At 51.5% G+C, this 20758-nt stretch overlaps 1 protein-coding gene across 2 annotated transcripts in view; it reads left to right on the forward strand.

Annotated features, from left to right (window-relative positions):
- Nucleotides 1-20758, forward strand: part of Nfatc2 (nuclear factor of activated T cells 2) — a 109120-nt gene that overhangs the window by 42947 nt on the left and 45415 nt on the right. For both annotated transcript variants that reach the window (XM_038331684.1, XM_038331683.1), the window contains exons 4-5: nucleotides 10708-10910; nucleotides 11341-11513. In XM_038331684.1, coding sequence (XP_038187612.1) covers nucleotides 10708-10910; nucleotides 11341-11513 — 376 coding nt within the window. The remainder of the gene's footprint in view (nucleotides 1-10707; nucleotides 10911-11340; nucleotides 11514-20758) is intronic.

The raw sequence follows: 20758 nt of genomic DNA on the forward strand, positions 1-20758 counted from the left end.
GAGGCCGGAAAGTCTTCCCAGGCGCTAAGTGTAGATGTGATAATCTGCTGCCCCCATCTCCCATGGCTTTAAGGTGCTCCTCAGAGCTCCATGCGGGACGCTGGACCTTCGATGCTGTATTGTTATGAAATAGCATTTTGATGAAGGGATTCCTCCCATTGGGATCCATGCAGATCTCTTAGGCAAGGCTGAGTTATTCTGGAGTGGGTTACTGTGGGAAGCAAGCCCTTTCCCTGTCTCTCCCTGCCCAATTGCCCATCACCTTCTGCTGGGGGTTAGCAGTCAGAGATGGGACTTGATGGCCACTTGGCCATGAACTTGCCAGACCACAGAGCAACAAGAATCTCAGCATAAAATGAACCCAGGTGCCTTCTGTCTCAAAACACCGTGTGAATCACCCTGCAGCACAGCGGTCCCCTCCTCTCTCTGCCAGCCTCCGCTGAATGAAGGAGCCAGTGAATGAACTAAGCTGCCTGCAGTGGGGTGGTGACTCATGCCGGCCAGACCCCAGCCTCCATCCCTGGTGAATGAGCGCCAGGCCACAGGGCCGTATAAGAAGCAGCTCCTTGTTCCAGGCTGATGCGATCTGTTGATCTTCCAGTGGCCCCGCCTTGTCAGGTCTGCAACACAAGCCTGTCTAGCCAGCTCCAGTGAGGAGCCGTGCCCTGCGCTGAGCCCTCCAAAAACCCACCCTTTGCAACCCAAGAAATTGGATCTTAAAATCCTAAAATAGAGTACAGAAAGTTACACATCACGTCTGCCTTTCTTCCCCCCTCCTGTGGCAAAAGTGAGTCAGAATTCTTGGTCCGGCTCCAGAGAGAACTGCCAGGTCATTTGGTGTGGGCAGGGGGCAAGGGATGGGGGACAGCTCACCTTAGTGTGTGTGTGTGTGTGTGTGTGGGGTGCCAGTTAGTTCAGCCCTGGCTTGCATTTCACAAGTCTTGCCCTCTGCTGCTCCAGCAGTTTGGGAAGAATCTTCCAGCTTTCGTTGCAATGAAAGATGATAGGCCAGCTCTTATGGCTCGCCCAGATGTCCCATCTTTGGTGAAGTGTTTATGTGGGGCTGGGGGAGGGGCTCTGGCATTGGGGTGGGGGTACAGCTGTCACAGGATACCCTGCAGGTACTCAGTCCTTTTCATTAGAGCATGCTCAAATAATTGCATGGCGTTTTCTTTTTGTCTCTTTGAAAGGGAAGAGATTGAGAAAGGGCCTTAGCTGTGTAGCCCAGGTTAGTTTTGAACTCCTGCCTTGGATTCCCAGAGTGCTGTGATCATGGGCGTGGTCCACCATGCCTGGCTTTCGTGGATTCTGAAAGCTCTCTTCATTCCTCAGTTTCCCCTCCTGGGATGCATTCTTCTTGGCTTTTCAGAGCCCAGACAGCCTATACAGACAGTTGTCACCTTGTTCCTCCATGTCAAGCCTACACAAGAGATCAGTAGAGAGCTGCATTTGAAGGGTGCATCCCCCACCTGTCTGGCTGTCTGGTGACCATGTGGGCCACAGGCATAACTTGGCATCCCCTTTCCCTCACCACTTCCACGGGGCTGCCAAATTGCTGTCTTTTCAACTCAGGCTCAAGGTTGTAAACTTCATTTTTCCAGTCTCAAGTTTGACTCCTCTCCTGACTCCTGGTGTAATTGGCTTGGTATGATACGTCTCTTTCACCGGGAGACACATTCCTGCAGGCGGGCCTGAAGAGCAGGGAATTTAGTTAGAGTCTGAAAACGTGGGGACTCTCCCAGACGTGAATAAGCCTCTTTTCTCAGGGCTTTGGGAAGATGAGTCACTCTCTGTATTCGTCAAGAATAGCCAACGCAGTCCCGGGACATGGCTCCACATAGGCTCCATCTGCTCAGTCATTCAGCGGTTGCCTGGTGCATGTCTACATGTGCCAGATGCTACTCAAGGCGCTGGGGCGTCGAGATGGACAAGCTTCTATTCTAGGGAAGTGAGCGAATGCATGATCAACAGTTGCTACTGTCAGGAAGGGACTAAGCCGTGAGATGCCGACACCCTCTGATTTAGCGGGGCTCCTCAGAGACCTCTGCTTTAGCGGGGCTCCTCAGAGCAGGCTCTATGCCCTGTTTAGCTTTAGCTGGTAACTTGACACAGCTTAGAGTCGTCTGAGAGGAGAGCTTCTGTTGAGGCATTGTCTAGATCAGACTGGCACATGGGTGTATCTGCTGGCCATTACTTTGATGCTTAACTGATATAGGAGGACCCTGCCCACTGTCGGTGGCACCATACCCTGGTAGGTGGTCCTGAAGCTAGCTGAGCAGAAACAGGGCTGTGAGCTAGCCAGCCACGTTCTCCATAATTTCTGCTGTACTTTCTTGAGTGTGAGTGAGTTCCTTGGACAGATTCAAATGCCGCGTGGACTAGCAAACAGGGTCCTGCCTGCGGGTTCCTGCCTTGATGACTTCCTGCGGTGGTGAGCTATGGAAGCCTATGAATCCTTTCCTCTCCTGTGTTGCTTTCGGTCAGAGTGTTTTTATCACAGCAGCAGAAAGGGAGCAAGGGATCTCTGGATTTGGGTGGACCCTGATTTAGAGGAAAGGGGTGGGGACAGCCATGGGAAGACACCAGGCTGTGGGAAGAATATGTACAAAGGCCCCAAGGCAAGAGAGACTCAACCTGTTGAAGGATCCTTGGAGAGATCATGTGGCTGGTCCAGGACATGGGGAGCTGAAGCTGGGGATGGCTGCCAAGACTGGGTCATACAGGCTTCTTTCTATAGGCTGCACCTCGGGCTTGGAATCTCTTCCAAATGCAACTGAAGAACACTGTGTTTTAGAACTAAAGGATGATCTTCAAGTTTACAGAGACCAGAGAAGATAGATTGGATGGCCAAGTCTCCCGGCCATCCGTGGAGGGGTTTGAGCAGAACATCACATGTGTTCTGTGTTGGGTAGGAGCTTCCTACAGATCTCACCAGCTCTTCCCTGAGCCTTTTGACCAGCCCTCCTCACAGATGGAGAAACTGAGGCCAGGAGGTGGAAACTGACTTTCTGACCTCAACACTCTGGCAGTCAGGTGCTTGACATAAACTGATTCGGATGGCTACCCAAGAGCTAACGCTTCATGAACCCCCATGGGCTTTATGCAAGGCTCAGGCACAGAAAGCAGCCTGGAAGAGCATGGTTCTGGTTTCCAAACAGCACAAACCCAAGGGCACCCAGAGGTTGGTTTCCAGGAGGCTTGCAGGATAAGCCACCTCTCGGCATGGAGGACAGCTGGTCAAGGGGAGGCTAGAGGGAGGTATAGAGGTGCTCCCCTCCCAACCTGGGGCTGCATCCAGAGACTCCAGGGAACCGTGAGCACTGGGACAGGGGAGCAGCCTCTGGCTTGAGCCCCGTGACACTCACAGACCCTGCTCAGGGTCCCCACTGATTGTGGACGTGGTGATGGGAAGCAAATCTCGCCGCCTCGGCCGCCAGCCCCTGCCTATGCTCACTGCACCGTGGAATCTGCTTCTAATTTCCGCTAGTGTGAGAGAGGTAGAGTGACTTGACTCTTAATTTAGAATGTGAAGAGAAGCCGACAGGGACTGTTCTCAAGCCCGTGCAGACTATCCCGTTCTCTTTGTCACATTCCTGGCCTTCCTGGGGCCACCAGTCCCTGAGGTCTCCTGCCAGCCTCAGCGCGTCCGTGGTTGTGGCACCCATTGTGGATTGGGGTGGACACGGTTCCTGTTTCCATTGTATTCTGAGTATGCTGTCACTCCTGCGGGGAACAGGGCAGGTCAGGTACCAGCTGTCCAACCAGCCTGGTCCTGTCCATGCTGAGTGAGATGCATTGTGGGACACAGTGGTAGCTCTGGCTAGGCCAGTTGTTGTTTGTGGAAAAGGAGGGGCAGGGGAAGCGGCAGCCAGTGGCCACCACCTGCCCCCTCCTGCTGCCCTGGCCACACCTGACCGCCGAGGGGTAGACATGTTGTGGAGGATCCCACGGGACAGCTAAGCTGCCATCCTTGAGGACAGCTTCCTCGTGGGGGAGGCGAGGAGATGAACACACCCTGCCTTGTGGAGTGGTGATAGATGTAGGTGGGCGGTGGGTGAGGTGATGCCAAGCAGGTGGGTAGAGAGTGCTGAGGGTGTGGTGCCCTGTGGGGTGGGGTCGAGAGCGGCGAGGGCCTGTCTGTCCGCAGAGGGAGAGGTTACCATGGAGTAACCTCTGGGCGGGAGTGTGCCTGGCTTGTTCCAAGATCACTATGGTTGTGGGGAAGGGAGAGGGTGTGAGGGAGAGGGTCCCATAACCCTCTTCCGATGAAGACTTGGCTTCCGCCCCACCCGTGTGTGTGTGTGTGTGTGTGTGTGTGTGTGTGTGTATGCGCGCGTGTGTGCGTGTGTGCGCGTGCGCATGTGCATGTGTGTTCCTGTGTAGTCAGGTGAGCATTTAAGCCTGAGGACACAATGAAGTGGTACCCTTCAGGCGTTGTCTTCCTTGCTGTTAGAAACAGGTTCTTTCACTGGACCCGATCTTGCTGATTAAGCTAAGAGAGCCGACCCTGAGCATCCCGGGGATCTGCCCATTTCTCTGCCTCTGGCACTGGGGTCTCCAGTGCTCATCGCTACACCTGGATTTCTTTTTAAACAATAAATTCTTGGCCTCAAATTCGGGTCCTCATGCTTATATACAGCAAGATTATGGAGCTCTGCAAGCTACAACTTAGAAAGTGAGACGTTTGCTCTCGAGAGATTCAAGTGGAATAGTAGTAGGCTCTGTCCCAAGGCAGTGAAAGTCATTCTAGCCACTATGGGGTAGCTGAGATGGAAGGAGGGTGGCCAGGCAGCTTCTTTGATTGGAGAACGGGGTGGCAGATTTGAGTGGCATTTAGGAAACTAGATGGGCAGGACTCTTAGGTGATCCAGTGGGGGTGAAGGAGAAGAGGCGTCATTAGCTGAGCATGTAGGGCTTGTTGGGAGGTTGGAGGAAGAGATGGAAGAGTGTCTGGTGTGCATGCACGCGTGTGAGTGTGTGTGCGTGTGTGTATCTGCCTGCCAGCCTGCCTGCCTGTCTGTCCGCTCCAGCGTGTGCATGTGAGCTGAGGGTGGAATGGGGTTAGGGTGGCAGATAAGAGCTTCAACTTTCATTTCCAAAATGAAGTTCAGAAGTAGGGTCTGTCTGTGTTGTGGGGTCATGTCCTGCCCACAGGCCCTGTGGCCGAGAACAGCAATCGATCAAGCCTGGGGCCTCTCGTCCTCCTGCGTGCAAGCTTTGAGGATGATACCATTTTCCTAATAGTCTCGATTCAACATACACACAAAACGCTACTTAACGTTGTTCACGTTTGATTTGAGGCAAATTCAAACCAGTCTCTTTGGCCGGTCGCCAGTTTGAAAACCAACCCCACGCTTCAGGGCTGAGTCACCCAGCTCCCAGCACAGATGTGGTCCTCAATGGCCGCCAGCGCCGGCTGCAGCGTCTCAGCCCGATGGCACCGCAAACGCAATACGAAGGCCCTTGACAGGGGATCTGGGCTTGAGTGTGGATCTTTCCTCAGGCTGACAGTGTGAGCTCTTATCCGCTCTTGATGCTGGGCAGCAATGGAAGGCGCAGGCTCCATCTACACCCTGGTTCCGCACGTGCTGTGTGGCTGAGCCAGGGCTGGTGGAGTCCGTGTCCCTAATGCATGGGCCCTTCACAGTCACTTCGCATTTTCTGACTCACCTGCTAGGAGACGTCTGTTCTACACAGCCATTTGGTGCCTCATAAAACAAGATCCACTGATGAGAGAGAATGAGCGTGCTGTATCGTTAGATGAAATGATATGCAAAACACAATCCCCAAAATGTGGATCCAGAAGGGCACACATCTCCAGCGAGGCAAGAGGAAAGTACTCTAGACTCCGATGAACAGAGTGGCCACTGATTGATAAAACATTGTACGTTTAAAGTTGCCAAGAGACTGGGTGTGGTGGCACATGCTTGCCTTCCCAGCACTTGGCAGGTAGAGACAGGGGGATTAAGAGTTCAAAGCCAGCCTCGGCTGCAGAGCCAGCCTGGATTATAAAGACCCAGTCTTGATGTGTAATAGTGGAGGGCACCCCCACACACTCCACTCACACATGCGGCTCCTGCTCCCCAGGACTGTGGGTAGGTCTTCCAATGTCACTTTCATCTGCAGCAGGGTTACTGCTTCCCCCCAGCCCTGTTCCTCCAACAGCTCCTGCAAGCACATGCAGCGCAATGCCGCACTTCCTTGGGTTGGGCTGGGCTGGTTCCTTTAGGAGCTGCTGCAGGGAAAAGCTGTGAGCCACTGAGTGCCATGTTTGGTATGAGGGAGGTGGCTCCAGGAGCTGCCATGTCATTGCTGAAGGTGAAAAGCTCCACCAACACATATACACTAGCCATCAGGACAGGGCGTCTGGGTCCCCACTACTGTGGAACACAGCCTCAGGTATGTGAGCCACACGGGGAGATGAATGGGCATTGAGCATGTGACTAAATGGGGACATTGTTTAGGGGACATGATAAGAAGTACACAATATCTTGTTCTTAAAAAGAAAGAAAAAGCTTCTCTCAGGTGCCCAAGAAATGGCTTAGCAGGTACAGTGCTTGCTTTGCATACAAGAAGACCTGGATTTGATCCCCAGGACCCATGAAAAATAAAATCAGGGTGTAGTAGCCCCCACTTATAAACACACATACACACAAATGTACATACACACATGCATGCACACACATGTGCACATATACACATATATGCTCATATATACCTTTCCATTCAGCATGTGTTATTTTGTTGTGAAACTCTTCCAGTCAAGGCTGGAGACACCTGTGGTGCCCACTGGCTTCTGAGATCCCTGGGCGTTAGGTGGTTGCTTCTCACAAGACTGAATGAGCCCTGGGTATAGGTACGGCTTGTGGTTTATCTGGAAAAGAGGTGAAAATCTGAATCCAGACAGAGGCAAGGACTTGTGCAAAGGCCCTGAGGTCAAAATGATCGATCGTGGTGTGTTGAAGCTAAGGGAGGAATCAAAAGCCTGGCAGGATGGAGAGGCAAGGCAGGGGCTGGACTGAGGCTGGGTTTGGGGGGAATTCAGTGACTTCAGGCGGCAGCTAAGTTGGCACTTCAGTCTGAGGCCACAGGAAGTCCTCGGAGGGTTGTAAGCAGGGGAGTGCCCGGATCTGATTTGCATTTTTAAAAGATTACTCAACCACTCTCTGAAAGACCAGAAGAGGCAAGCAGTGTGTTGACAGCCGCCCAAATGAGAGGCAATGCAATGGCAGCTTGGTTTGGAGTGCCAACAAGGGAGGGGATGGAGTGGCTGGCCTTGATTAGCACATGCCCTCCAGCTGTTCCCCATGTGTCCCTTCCCGGGCGCACTTCTGCTCTTGTCACGGGAGGAGGAAGCAGCTCAGCATGAACGCTCACTGCCGCCCTGCCCGCCTTTCTTCTGGCACTGTGGACAGTGTTTACCATCTCTGGTGAACCAGGGAAGCCAATTAGGAAACACACTTATCTTGGGTCCCCACGCAAATCCCTCATAACAAGAAGGCCATCTCTCGGTGTGGCCTTCCTTCCATTTGATCCGTGCCACCCAAGAGCAGTGGGTGATCTTCAGATGAGTGGCTTTGACTGGGACTTCATCTTTGCTTGAGGCTGCCACACCTGTCAACACTGTGGGCGTCAGTCCTGCGGGCAGGCCATCCTCCCGCTCAGCTCTCATGCCTAGCCTATCTCTGTGCGGCTTCCAGCAGGGCATCCGAGCCCTGGTTCCCATACCATTCAATAGGATGTGCACTGGAAAGATGGCTGGAAGCTGAAGGTCACACTGTCCACTGTGGTGGCTGCTAGCCACATGTGGCCAGAGAACAAACATGTAAAATATGCTGCGTGGGACTCCGAAACTTCTAGCCTTACCCTGTTGCCGTGATAAATGCTCTGACCAAAAGCAAGATGGGGGAGAAAGGGTTTTTTTCTCTCAGCCTCCAGGTCACACGTGGCCCATTATTGAGGGAAGTCAGGGCACAGCGTGCTGGCACAGGCTCCTGCCTACCTGGAGGACCACTGCGTGCTGGCACAGGCTCCTGCCTACCTGGAGGACCACTGTGTGCTGGCACAGGCTCAGGCTTACCTGGAGGACCACTGCATGCTGGCACAGGCTCCTGCCTACCTGGAGGACCACTGCGTGCTGGCACAGGCTCCTGCCTACCTGGAGGACCACTGCGTGCTGGCACAGGCTCAGGCTTACCTGGAGGACCACTGTGTGCTGGCACAGGCTCAGGCTTACCTGGAGGACCACTGCGTGCTGGCACAGGCTCCTGCCTACCTAGAGGACCACTGCATGCTGGCACAGGCTCCTGCCTACCTGGAGGACCACTGCTTGCTGCACAGGCTCATGCCTACCTGGAGGACCACTGCGTGCTGGCACAGGCTCCTGCCTACCTGGCTTTCTTATGTAGTCCACAATCACCTGCCTAGGGAACAGTTGTGCCCATAGGAGGCTGAGTCCTCCTACATCCATTAACAGTAAAGATAACCCCCATAGGCCTGCCCACGAGCCGATTAGACCTGGCATCCCTTCCACTGAGACTCGCTTGACTCCAGGCTGTGTCCACCGTGATAGTAAATGTGTGTGACTGGTGGCTCCACATGGAGCAGGGTCATTCTAGGTCATGCCCATCACCTGAAAGCCTTTCTTTGTTTTGTTGGTTTGTTTTTGTTTTTTTGTTTTGGTTGATTGGTTGGAAAGTGACCAAGGCAACTGTACCAAAGTTCTATGGAACTTGTCCCTTGTCATAGGTTCCTCAGTTTGCAAATATAGGAACAGAGGGACAGAAAGATCAAAGAGGATGCTGGGAAGTGGCTGGAACTCAGGACCAGGTTCTCAGCTCCACATGTCTTTTGTTATTTAGTGTATACTTAATCATATGTTCTTCTTGTGCCATGGGGTGTGAAGCCACTGTCTTCTTTGGTCACCTCTGCGGTCTCCTCCTCTTCCTGCATGGGAGTCACAGTGTAGTCGGTGTGGAGTGTATCGTCCACACCCTTCTCTCTTGCATCTGTGAATGTGTAAATAGATAGAAATGTTTTGTATTGTTTGATAGATTGTAGGATTTGACACATTTTTCTCTTAAAAAATAAAACCAATACATTTATTTACAAACTACAGCTTTCTTGTGAATGTTGAGGAAAAAAAACCATGCGAGCTGTGGGTCTGGGGAGCAACTCAGATAATCAGGGTTGGCAGCAAGCACCTTTACCCACGGGGTCCTCTGTCTGGCCCCACTCCCCACCCACAACAGCATAGATTAGATCTTTTGGAGTCAGTCCATAGAATATATGCTTTTTGATCTGCTGTGTTACCTTGTCTGGGCTCACCACTCTAGTCCAGCGTGTTCTCTGTTTGTCTGCACGGGGCTCTCCAGGTTGTATAATGACGGGTGCATGCCTGGGTTATAGGGCGTCTGTTGTCATTTGTGTGCTTCAACTCCAAAGCCTTTTTAAAATAATTTCAAGACAGACTTTCTCTGTGTAGCCCTGGTTGTCCTAGAACTTGCTCTGTAGATCGGGCTGACCTCAAATTCAAACTCATAAGAGATCCGCCTGCCTCTGCCTTCTTAGTGCTGGGATTAAGGGCGTGAGCCACCACCGTCGGTGTAACTCTAGAGCGTCTGTTAGAGGTGGAACCCAGTCTCATCCCCCTTCCCTGTGGACGTCTTCAAGAGTCTGTATATACTTCACAGGCTGACCTTTTGCCTGTTAAGCCTGTCTCTCTATAATCACCAGAGTTTTACTTTTCCTCTGTCTGTCTGTCTCTCGACAGTCACTGGACCTTTGCTCGGTTCTTCTCTAGCATTTTATTTTTATTTGCTTGTGTTGATTGCTCACACTAGTTGGTTTCATCATGGCATCTTTACCGCTAGCTAAACGGTGTGTTTTTATCCCATCCACCCTCGCTACCTCATCCTGCTTCTCTTCCCACTTAGTCCCCTCCTACTTTCACGTCTCTTATTTCTTTGCTTATTTATTTTGATAATCTAGTGTCATTAGAGCTGTGTACATGGAGCAAGGGCACCTTATAGTGTCTACACCACTGAAGAATGTCCCTCCCTTCCCAGCTGCTCTTAACCTCCTGCAGATACTCAGAGAGGACCTGCCCTCATGAACCCGCCGCCCCCATAACTGCCTTTACTGGGCAATGGATCCTGAGGGTGGTTGGCGGGAGGGTCTTCAGGTTGTTTTCTGTTCCCATTTCCCCAACCCTTTGCCAATGACTAAGTACTAATCTATATTGTTTCTTGTGGTTGCTTAGAAGACACACGCGTACACACACATATATATGAGTATTTTGCCTGTGTTACATTTGTGCACCACATTTGTACCTGGTGCCTGTGGGAGCCAGAAAAGGGTGTGGGATTCCCTGGAACTGGAGGTACAGATGGTTGTAAGCCTCCATATGGGTGCTGGGAATCAAACCTGGGTCCTCTGTAAGAAAAGCCAGTACCCGTAATGGCTGAGCCCTCTCTCCAGCTCCTTAGCATCCATTTTAGAGGAGATCCCTATAACTTATTTGAACAGTTGCTCTGGGTGGGTGCCAAGGCAGCTTGTGGCCATGCACCCATGCAGGTCACACAGCGACCCTACACTCTTTCACTCCATGTGCTTCTCTGATCGTCTCTGGTGGTCAGACTAGAGAAGTCTCACCTGTCCCCCTCCCCCGCCCCAAAAAAAATAAAGATTTTTTTTTTCCTTCCTTAGCTCCATGGCTACATGGAGAACAAGCCCCTGGGACTTCAGATCTTCATTGGGACAGCCGATGAGAGAATCCTAAAGCCGCATGCCTTCTACCAAGTACACAGGATCACGGGCAAAACCGTTACCACCACCAGCTATGAGAAGATTGTGGGCAACACCAAGGTCCTAGAAATCCCCCTGGAGCCAAAGAACAACATGAGGGCCACGTAAGGCTGGGGCAGCGGCGGGGTTTCCTGGGAAAGTGAGCAGGGCCTGAGTGATAGGATTGGGGCATCTCTGAGGGTACTGCCACAGCCGCTGCTGGCCCTGTCCAGCCTTGCAGCCACCCATCTGCGTGGTGGCCCACACCTGTAACCCTAGCACTTGGGAGTGTGCACGGGGGCACAAAGCTCTGGAGTTTGTAGGAAAAACCATCTTCCATGACATACTGAGTACTAGCCCAGCCCAGGCTACACAAGACCCTCTCTCAAAAAAAAAAAAGAGGTTGGATTTTTACATAGCGTTCCTGGTTATCACTAACCCAGGGGCACATGCAGTTTCCCGCTGTGGCTGTCGGGAGGATGCATTCGGTTGCCCACCTTAGGCGGGTTTGTGGGTGATCTTTTCTGCTCAGTGACCGGTCTCCCCTCTGTGCAGCATCGACTGTGCCGGCATCCTGAAGCTTCGAAACGCCGACATCGAGCTGCGGAAGGGCGAGACAGACATCGGCAGGAAGAACACGCGGGTGCGCCTGGTGTTCCGTGTGCACGTCCCAGAACCCAGTGGCCGCATCATCTCCCTGCAGGCGGCATCCAACCCCATTGAGTGCTGTAAGTCAGACCTCAGGGCTGGGTCTTTCTGGTGAAAGGGGCTGCACGTGAGTGTCCCCGGGAATCCAGGGGACTTGCAAGGGTGGACAGTTGGTCTGTGGTGACCAGAGGCGGAAACTGCACCCAAGGACATATTGATTGATCTCTGCTTCTATTTGCTTTTGTGGAGACTTCTGTGGCCTCATGGGAAATAAAGAATAAGGACAGCTAATGGGAGCTGGAGGCTTTGTTTAGCTTAGATATTGCTTTGGTCTTCTGAAATATGGGTACATTTGCAATTAAGTTTCTGGAACACACACCCCCTTCTTACTTTTCATCCCTCCCTTCACTTGGTGAGACTTGCAGTAGCTCGGCATTGGCTCTGAGCTGTGGCCCTGCAGATGCCGTGGAAAGCATCTGGCCACATGCAGGCTTGGGTCACTGACTCGGGCTGTTACACCCATTTCATAGGTTAGAAGACTGAGTATTCAGTGCTGGTGCCCGGAAGAAGTGGGGCCAGGACTAGAACTTCAGAGCCTTGCAGACAATAGTGGTTCTCCAGCTTTCCACCTGTCCCTAGAGTCGAGGTTTCTATGTGTAGTCTTAGCTATCCTGGAACTTGTTTTATAGACCAGGCTGGCCTTGAACTCACAGAGATCCGCCTGCCTCCACCTCCCTAGTGCTGGGGTTAAAGGTGTGCACCACTACTGCCTGGCTCATCTGCAACAGTTTTAAACCTTTTTTTTTTTTTTTTTTTTATGAAGAGCTGGTCTTGCTAAATTGCCCCGGCTGGATTTGAACTCTCAATCCTCTTGCCCCTGCTTCCTGAGCAGCTGGGATTATAGGTCTATACCACGGAGCCAGATATCTGTTATGTTTTTGAAAGTGTAGCCATTCTTTTAAGAAGAATAAAGGAAAGGAAAGGAAAGGAAAGGAAAGATTATTTCAGGGATTAAACACTGTTTCTTTGGCTCTCCCGCTCTGTCTTTGAGGTGATGTTATGTTCTAATCGTGTTTCGAGACACTCTCACTTGTTATCCTACTGGGCGTGGTCAAAGTGGACTCTGCTGTTCTATGTCAGTTCCCTACAGAGGCAAGGGAGATGGTGGAAATGAGAGAAGTAGCTGAGTGGGAGCAGACAGTGGGGTACCCGGACCCTCTCGGTAGGCATCGTGGACTGACAGCAGCCTGTGTTCTCACATGGACGCATGGTCTGTATGAACAAAAACATTTCCTTGCTTAAAAACGGCAACTGGGGAAGGAAGGCAGAGGCTCAAACGTAGACTCTGCCCTTAGTGTGCAGGAAGCCCTGGCTCTGGCTTCCCAGAACGTTCACATGCAGTATTGATTAAAAATGGCAGTAAATCCAAGAGACTCAGAGAGCCAGGCAGAACCTTTGAGAGGCTTCTACTTATCTGGGTGGTCTTGAGTTGTGAACAAACAGACAGAGAGTGTGGGGCCTTGTGGTACAAGGAAGTACAGAAGAACTGACCGCCAGGGCTGGAAGCAAGGTCAGAGGGCATGGGCATTACTAATGGAAACCAGGGAAGGGCCTGCGGGAGCTTGTGGCTCAGCCAGGCAAAGCTGGGGAGCTGGGGTGCTGGGAGCCTGTAATCAGAGTTGAGAGACAAGAGCCACCAGCAGGGAAGGAGAGATGCAGGGTGACAGCCATCCTCTCATCGCTGTCCTCTGGTCTCAGGAGTGCCCCTCTACTGTTTGGTTTCCAATGTCTCAGGATTGTTTTAGAAGGAAACACAGACTCCGTGAGGTGCTGAGCAGACAGGGCTCTCCTCTTTCAGGCCAGCAGCTCACCTTCAGGGTGGGACTGTGGTTGGCTGCATAGTAGGGGACAGAGGATGTCTGTCAGTCCCCTGCCTCCTTCTCTGGGCTCCTTACGCCAGTGTGTCTGATGTCACCCTGAGGTCTTCAGGAGCATTGCGAACCACACGTGCCTTCGGCAAAGTTGTTAACACATCTGAAAACCCTGAGCCTTGCAAATCTGTTAGTTCCTCACCAGGGTCAACTACCTCATCTTCTTCTTCCTGACAGATAAGGAGACCCAGCCTTTCTTGGTAATGTGATACACCATTTTACTCAGTAGCAAAGTTGGAGTTCCAAACTTTCCAGTTCCGTGAAATACCTTCTTTTGGCTTTATAATGCAGTTTTTCTGGTGAAGCCACCACCCTTGGCTGCTGGCCAGCCACTGTCCCTAACTTCTAGTCCCCTGTTGGTTTTTATTACCTGCTTTGTTCTATTCTAGAGCCATACAAGGGCGCTCCATACCTGTTAGCTTGATTGATTGGCTTGGTTTATAGCCTGTAGGGAGATAATGAATACATATTGACAATTAGTGACTCACACCTGTAGACACAGAATGGGGAGGATAAATATTTATTGTCTAATTGACTTTACACTGTTGGGGATGATGGGCTGGTAAGAAAAACAGAGTGGGCTGGCCCCTATTTACAAGGCTAACTTATTTATTTTGGAAAGGTGCCCCTGTGCATCAGTCCAAACAAGAACATATTCGCGAACATGCCGACGGACGCCACTGTTCTAACAGTGGGCTTGAGCCTCTGAGGTCCTTCCTGCCCACCCCAGCCTTAGGAGCCACGGCTCCTTCTGCACAGCCTGGCACCTGTGTTTCTCAGCATCCAGGCACTTCCCAGACTGCCCTGCAGTCTCAGCTGTGATTCCACAGTAAGGAAAGCGTGCCTTTGCCCTTGGGCTGTCTGAGCTGTAGCCGTGCAGTGGCTTCTGCCTCAGACATTTCTGCTTCCTAGATGTGGGGCCAGAAGCCTGCCAGGGGGTAACTGCTGGGTCAGAGGGCCGCACCTCACACTTATCTCTGAGTTGCCCTCTGCATGTGCACAGCACGGGTTTCTGCCTCCATCTCCTTGGGCTCCTGTCTATATCCACTGGTGTCCTCTTCAGCTCTGTCATTGATGAGGGCTCAGGCCCCACCCCAGATCTGGTCTCACCCCATTTTTAACTTGCTCACGTGCAAAGACCCTACTTCCGAATAAACCCATTCTGGGTTGTCAGGTGAGGCCTGGGGTAGGAGTGGGGTGGGCACTGTTTAGCTCGTTCTGATGTGGTCCTCCACTTCCGGACGCTCCAGAGTTCCCAAGGGATTTAGTCTTCCTCCTCTTCTCTTGGTTTGTTTGCTGACTGTTTTCACACAGGCAGGTGCTCAGGCTTGACCCAAGTGTAGGTCAAAAACACATGTACATGTGCATACACACACACACACGTACAGAAACAGCACACATATACATGCACAAATAACACACATAACATACACACATAAATAACACGTGCATGTATGCATACTCACATACACATATAAATAATATGAATGCACAAACATGTATAAAGACCACATATACTTAATACACATATGTACATACACATACATAACACATGTATGCTGTATACATGTAGCTATACATATGCGCACACGTGCACTCATCATATATACATGCACATATATATGCACACACATATCCATGTATATATGTATGCATACACATAAATACATATATGTACATGTGCAATACTTTCACATGCATAAATACATGTATACATTTATGTGTGTACACATGTACACACAAGCTACACATGTACACACAAGCTACACATGTACACACAAGCACACATAAATAATATATATGTATACACATTAATATAAACATTTACGCCGGGCGGTGGTGGCGCACGCCTTTAATCCCAGCACTCGGGAGGCAGAGGCAGGTGGATCTCTGTGAGTTCGAGGCCAGCCTGGTCTACAAGAGCTAGTTCCAGGACAGGCTCTAAAAAAGCTGCAGAGAAACCCTGTCTCGAAAAACCAAAAAAAAAAAACCACATTTACATGTATACATATGCATACATAAAATACATAAACATTTACATGTGCACACACGTACACATATGCACATAGAAGCACACACATATACACTCTGTCACCATTTAGGATATGATCTTAGAACAGAGACTTTTAGGGAGCCCCCAAGTGTCGGAAGTAGGGCATAAAGAACTTGTGACCTTCCTCCCTCCCTCCCTCCGTGCGTAGTGCATAGTTAGTTAACTACTTACTCACAGCCTCCTAGTGGAGAAAGTGTCCCTGGGCCCAGAAGGCCTCAGATCCCTCTTTGAGCACTAACCACCACACTCCTAATGTCCTTCTAGCAAGACCAGGCAGGTGTTTTGGGGACTTGTCATTAGGAGTGGTCTAGGACATTAAGGAAGTTAGGGAAGATGTCTCCAGAAACTTCCCAGTGGGTCATGAGACGAGAGGCAGTGTCTGCAGGTGCCTGCAGCTGGGCCCACGCAACCCTTGCAGAGCTGCCTGTCTGACCCACTGAGGCTCTACCCAAGACCTGCGGGTTCTTCCCCACAACCACATTGCAGGAAACGCCTAAAGCAATTGTGCGCCAGGCCCTACCCACCCAGGGCGCAACGCGAATTCAGAATTCACTTTGCTCCTTTTGCAGAGTGGGAGGGAGGTGTGGGCTTGTCTCTTTGACATATGCATTCCCATTGAGGTGTAATTATGAAACAGCAGGTTACACAGAAGTGTCATATAGTTGAGTGACTCTTGGCAATGGCAGACACCCTCGTCACCACCATTCCAACCAAAATGCAGAGCACTTGGGCCCGTCAGGTCCCCCTCACCCCTCAGCTGCTGCTCCTCACCAGGCCGCACAGAGAGGCAGTCACTGATTTGCTACCTGTCCCAGCTCTGGAATTAACATACAGACTGCGTGCTTCAGGGTTCTGCTGTTTTCTCCCAGTATTTTTTTTTTCTGAGCCTGTTTCTGTTGCTTAACTCAACCGTTTGTCCTCATGGGTGGCTGAGCAGTGTTCAGTTGTAGGAAGACAATGGCTTAGTTATCAGCGATGGGTACTGGCCTGTCCCACAGTGTGGGGGTTAGGGTAAATATGTCAGCATTCTTTTGTGGACAAAGACTTTCGTTTTTCCTGGTAAATATCCTGAGAAAGTGCTGCTGGGTCCTTGGTTATCACACATTCTTGCATATGTATATTTTATTTCCCACTGCAGGGTAATCAAGTGTCACCTTTGAGGCCCTGGATAGAAAGAACAAGCAATTTGCAAGCTTGGAGAGGGCACACAGACCAGGTCAGCTGTGACATAAGGTCACTTTGAATGACACCAGGGCCACGGGAGGGTGCGGAGAGTTTGGAATGGTAGTTAGGAGTCTGTTCAGGACCCAAAGGCCTGGGTTCAAATCCAGCCTCTGCCATTTACTGACCCTTCAGTCCCAGAGAAGTTACTTAATGACCCATGCCTCAGTTTCCCTACCTGTAAAATAGGAGTAAGTATAGTATCCCCACTGCGGGGATATGGTTAAGTGCATGTGTATGACATAATAGCATAACTGCAATCACAGCTGTGACCCCCACCCCATGATGGTCCAGGGTGGACAGGTCACCTGTGACAGTCCATGTAGCTCTACAAAGCAGACTTAACCACGCCTCTGGCTGTTGCCACATTATCACAGGAAGACCACAGCCTGGGAAACAGCAGGTGCCTGTGAGACTTCAGCAAACACAAGTCACCACAGGGAAGCTCAATGGTCACTTAGTCTGTCACTCAGGAGAAACCAGGTTACCAGCTGGGGGAGGAGTGGAGGAGGAGTTGCCAAGAGAACCGATCTGCTGGGAGACTAGACCCGGGTGGCTTTCCTGCTGACTGGCACACACACACACACACACACACACACACACACACACACACACACACGCACATGCCCTTTCCTGATCCAACCACCTGGGAACAGGCAGGCAGAGCCACCCTTGACAGACTGTCCCCAGTGTGCCCATGGACTTACGTGTGCCAGCCCCTCTCCAGCCTAGCCTCATCATCCCGTGAGCCCCTTGCTTCCTCATCCAGAAATATTGGGACATATTTGTTGAGCGATGCCATGTACCAGTGAGTCAGGCAGGCCTGATCCTTGGAGCCCATCCTCTCAAAGACTGAGGTCCAGAAAGCCGGACTGCTTACTGTACCCCTAGCTTACATAGGAAGGGGCTAAAGCCCTGGCTCTCCTCACTGTCTCAGTAGCCTGGGCCCCTCCATGACTGGGGAACCCATCAATCACCTAGGGTTCATGCAACCTCTAGGGAGAATCTTGTTAACTATAGAGATGTTTGAGAATGTTCATGGCACTGGAAAGAGAAAAATCAAGGTCAGGCCAGGAAGTAAAAAGAACAGAGTGTGGTCTCCAGCTGGTGCCACATGAATGGGATGATCAGGTAGGAACCCCCCTGCAGGTTAAGTGTGGTCCCCTTTCTATATGAGGAGGCTAAGACCTCTAAGGTCACATGGCCACACAGTCCCCACTGGAGGAGAACCTTCAGGGAAGAAGTAGTGAGTGGTCATACTGAACACTCTATACAACCGCTCCTTCTGGCCCAGCATAGATCTGCTATTTGAAGATAGGGCCCTGGGGTACCATAATCAGGGGAGGCCAGTTTGGGCCGGCTGACCATCGCTGGAGAGACAGAGACACCTCCGGCCTGCGTTTTTCCACAGGGTCCTTCTCCTGGTGGCTCAATCTGAGTCCTTCAGTGGGTCCAAACCCTTTTCATCCGCCCCTCTTACCCACAGCCTTTCAAGTGTGCCCCTTGACACAATGTCCTCCACTCTGCTCTCTGGGCTCGTGACATTTAGCAATCAGAGTAAATCCCATTGACACCATGGAAAGGCCCAGAGGGATGGAGTGGTTTCCTGAGGGCCCAATGGTAGATGCCATCAATCTGGACCTGGAACTCTGTAGACATATTGCAGCATCCTCATACTGACAAAGGACCCTCATCTCTTAGTGCTATGTGCATCGTACAGTCTAGAAAAACATATTTATAACATGCCAGGACCTGAGGTCCCCTCTGTGGTAGTGACTGCCCCATGCTGACAGAATGCTGGCTCTGCAGAGACACCTTCCCCTAGCCAGCCGTTCCTGTCACCCTCCAGAGAGAGGCTCCTGGGCAGAGCATGGTCTTGGCGGCTCAACCCTGTAGGCGTGGGAATGGACCCGTGAATTTTCCCTCAAGAGCTCTGAGGTGTTCACTGCCTGGCTGCAGGTCAGCCCTGGCACTCGGGAAAGTGATCCAGTGTGCCTGGTGAATTCAGAACTTGTAAAAGTATGGGACCCCGAGACAATTTATGAGGTGCCAGAAACCAGAGGGAGCAGCACCGAGGCCTGAGGCCACCTGGAAGCTTAAACAGGAGCCTGGGTCTGGATTGTCCCCAAGCTGGAGCCAGTTCATAAGGATGGATTTGAACCCAGGCAGCATTTGCTGAGAGAACTATAGTCAGGAGCATTTGGATGGCTTGGAATCTTTAAATAGCTGAGCAGGAGCTTCAGGGGCTGATGGGAACCTCTGGGAGAAAGCCCAGGAAACCCAGGGCTTCTTGAAAGCCCTCTTCAGTCCTACATGTTGCTCCAATTAGCAGTAGTAGCTGGTGGAAGTTGCATCAGACAGAACTGTGGGCCCCAGGAGGGATGTTCTGGCTGCCACTCACCTCTCCTCAGTTTCTCTTTCGGAGGCCAATTGGACTGCTTTGCTTTGTTGAGGGGTTCTCCAAGGACTGGGGTACTGCTTGTAGGAGATCCACATGTCCTCTGCCATGTGGAACGTGAAGCACGTGTGAGAAGCCATGTGAGAAGATGGGGAAAATGCATACTTCTGGTCTCGACGTGAGATGTTTAGATGCAGGGACCCCAGGGAGTTTCATTAAACACTGCCTCAACCTTGTGCCTCTGCAGATTCCGGGAGGCCCCTTTAAAAAAAAACCAGTGCTTAGAGTCACCCAACCTGCCTTAGGGTCTCAGGAGCTTCTGAGGAGCATCGGAGACCGTGGGTGTGAACAGAACACATGGACCGCACCACACTGGTGTCTTCTGGGAAGCTGCGCCCTGAGCCCACACTGAGCTCAGCACTGAACGTTCCTGCATGCTGAGCATGCGTGGAACAAATGTTGCTCACCCCATAGAGGGACTCATTGTACCGAACAGCAGACAGCAGTACACACTACAGCTTATTAAGAGGTTATCATGTACTGCCACAGGCCACGTCCTGGTCACACTAAATGTGTCCTTTCACGCCTGATTCCTTTTATATGGGACAGCACTGTCAAGGTGCCAGGGCTCTGCTCCCTTTTCTGGCTGGATAAGATTCTGAAAGGGCGCAACACCTTTTGCTCATGCACAGACCCACCCTGGACATGATGGTTGGGATGAGTTTGCCAGCTGGGCTCTAACCGTGCTTACTGCATACCTATGATCTGTATGAAGCTTACCTGTGAAGCAGTCACTGTTATGAAGCCAGAGTAGGCCTCTGAGACTCAGAGAGCTGAAATGACTTGTCCCCAGGGTTATTAAGCCAAAAAGTGGCAGATGCAGGACCCCCCATCTCCCACAGCAATAATGACAATGACTGTGGCCCCCCTGGGACCATTAGGATTGTCTTCTAAATAATCACAGCTGCCCCCCTCCCTGACTCTAAGTCAAAATCTCTATAACTGTCACTCTTAGCTAGGAGTGACTTTGTGCCCTCCCCACTCCGTTCTCTAGGGGACACCAGCCATCTGTGTACACATTTTGGGGTATCATAGCTTGTAGGTGGGGCACTACTGGCATGCAGTGGGAAGAGACCAGAGATTTGGGGTGCTGTTGAATGTTCTAGTAGTGCACAGATTGAAGCCCCACAGTAAAGAAGGATCAGGCCCCAGGTTGGAGACACCGAAGCCAAGAATTTTCATTACAGAAGTCCAGTGGGATTGCCGGGCTGATTTTTTTGCTCAGCATCTCTGTCAGCCTGCACACGTGTGTGCAGAGGGCTTGAGGAGGAGCCAGAAGCTTGCCTTTCCCCTTTGATCCCTTTCAGAAGGCTTGGTCACACCTTGGCTGTGACACAGGCCCCCAGGAAGCTGACTTGTTCTGTTCACGGTTTTTTTGGTAAAGACACCGCACCTTCGGAGAGAAGGAGGTAGCATTGCAGATGTGTCCAGGTGTTGCTGCTGCCTACAGGAGACCTGGAGCTCTGCAGAGAAGAGGCTGCCGCAGATCGTGTGTTTGTGCAGTGCATGGTGATTCACGGCAAGGCCCCCACCCCTCAGAGAGCTCACCCAGCCTGGCCCTGGCCTGGCTGGCTGCAAGCCCTTGGCTGGCCGCCCCAGTAGCAATGACTCAGGTTTTCCACCTGTAAAATGGGAGGGGTGGCTCTTGCTGGCATCCCCAGT

This window comes from Arvicola amphibius, chromosome 5, assembly GCF_903992535.2.
Source record: "Arvicola amphibius chromosome 5, mArvAmp1.2, whole genome shotgun sequence".
In the NCBI taxonomy this organism is placed as follows: Eukaryota; Metazoa; Chordata; class Mammalia; order Rodentia; family Cricetidae; genus Arvicola; species Arvicola amphibius.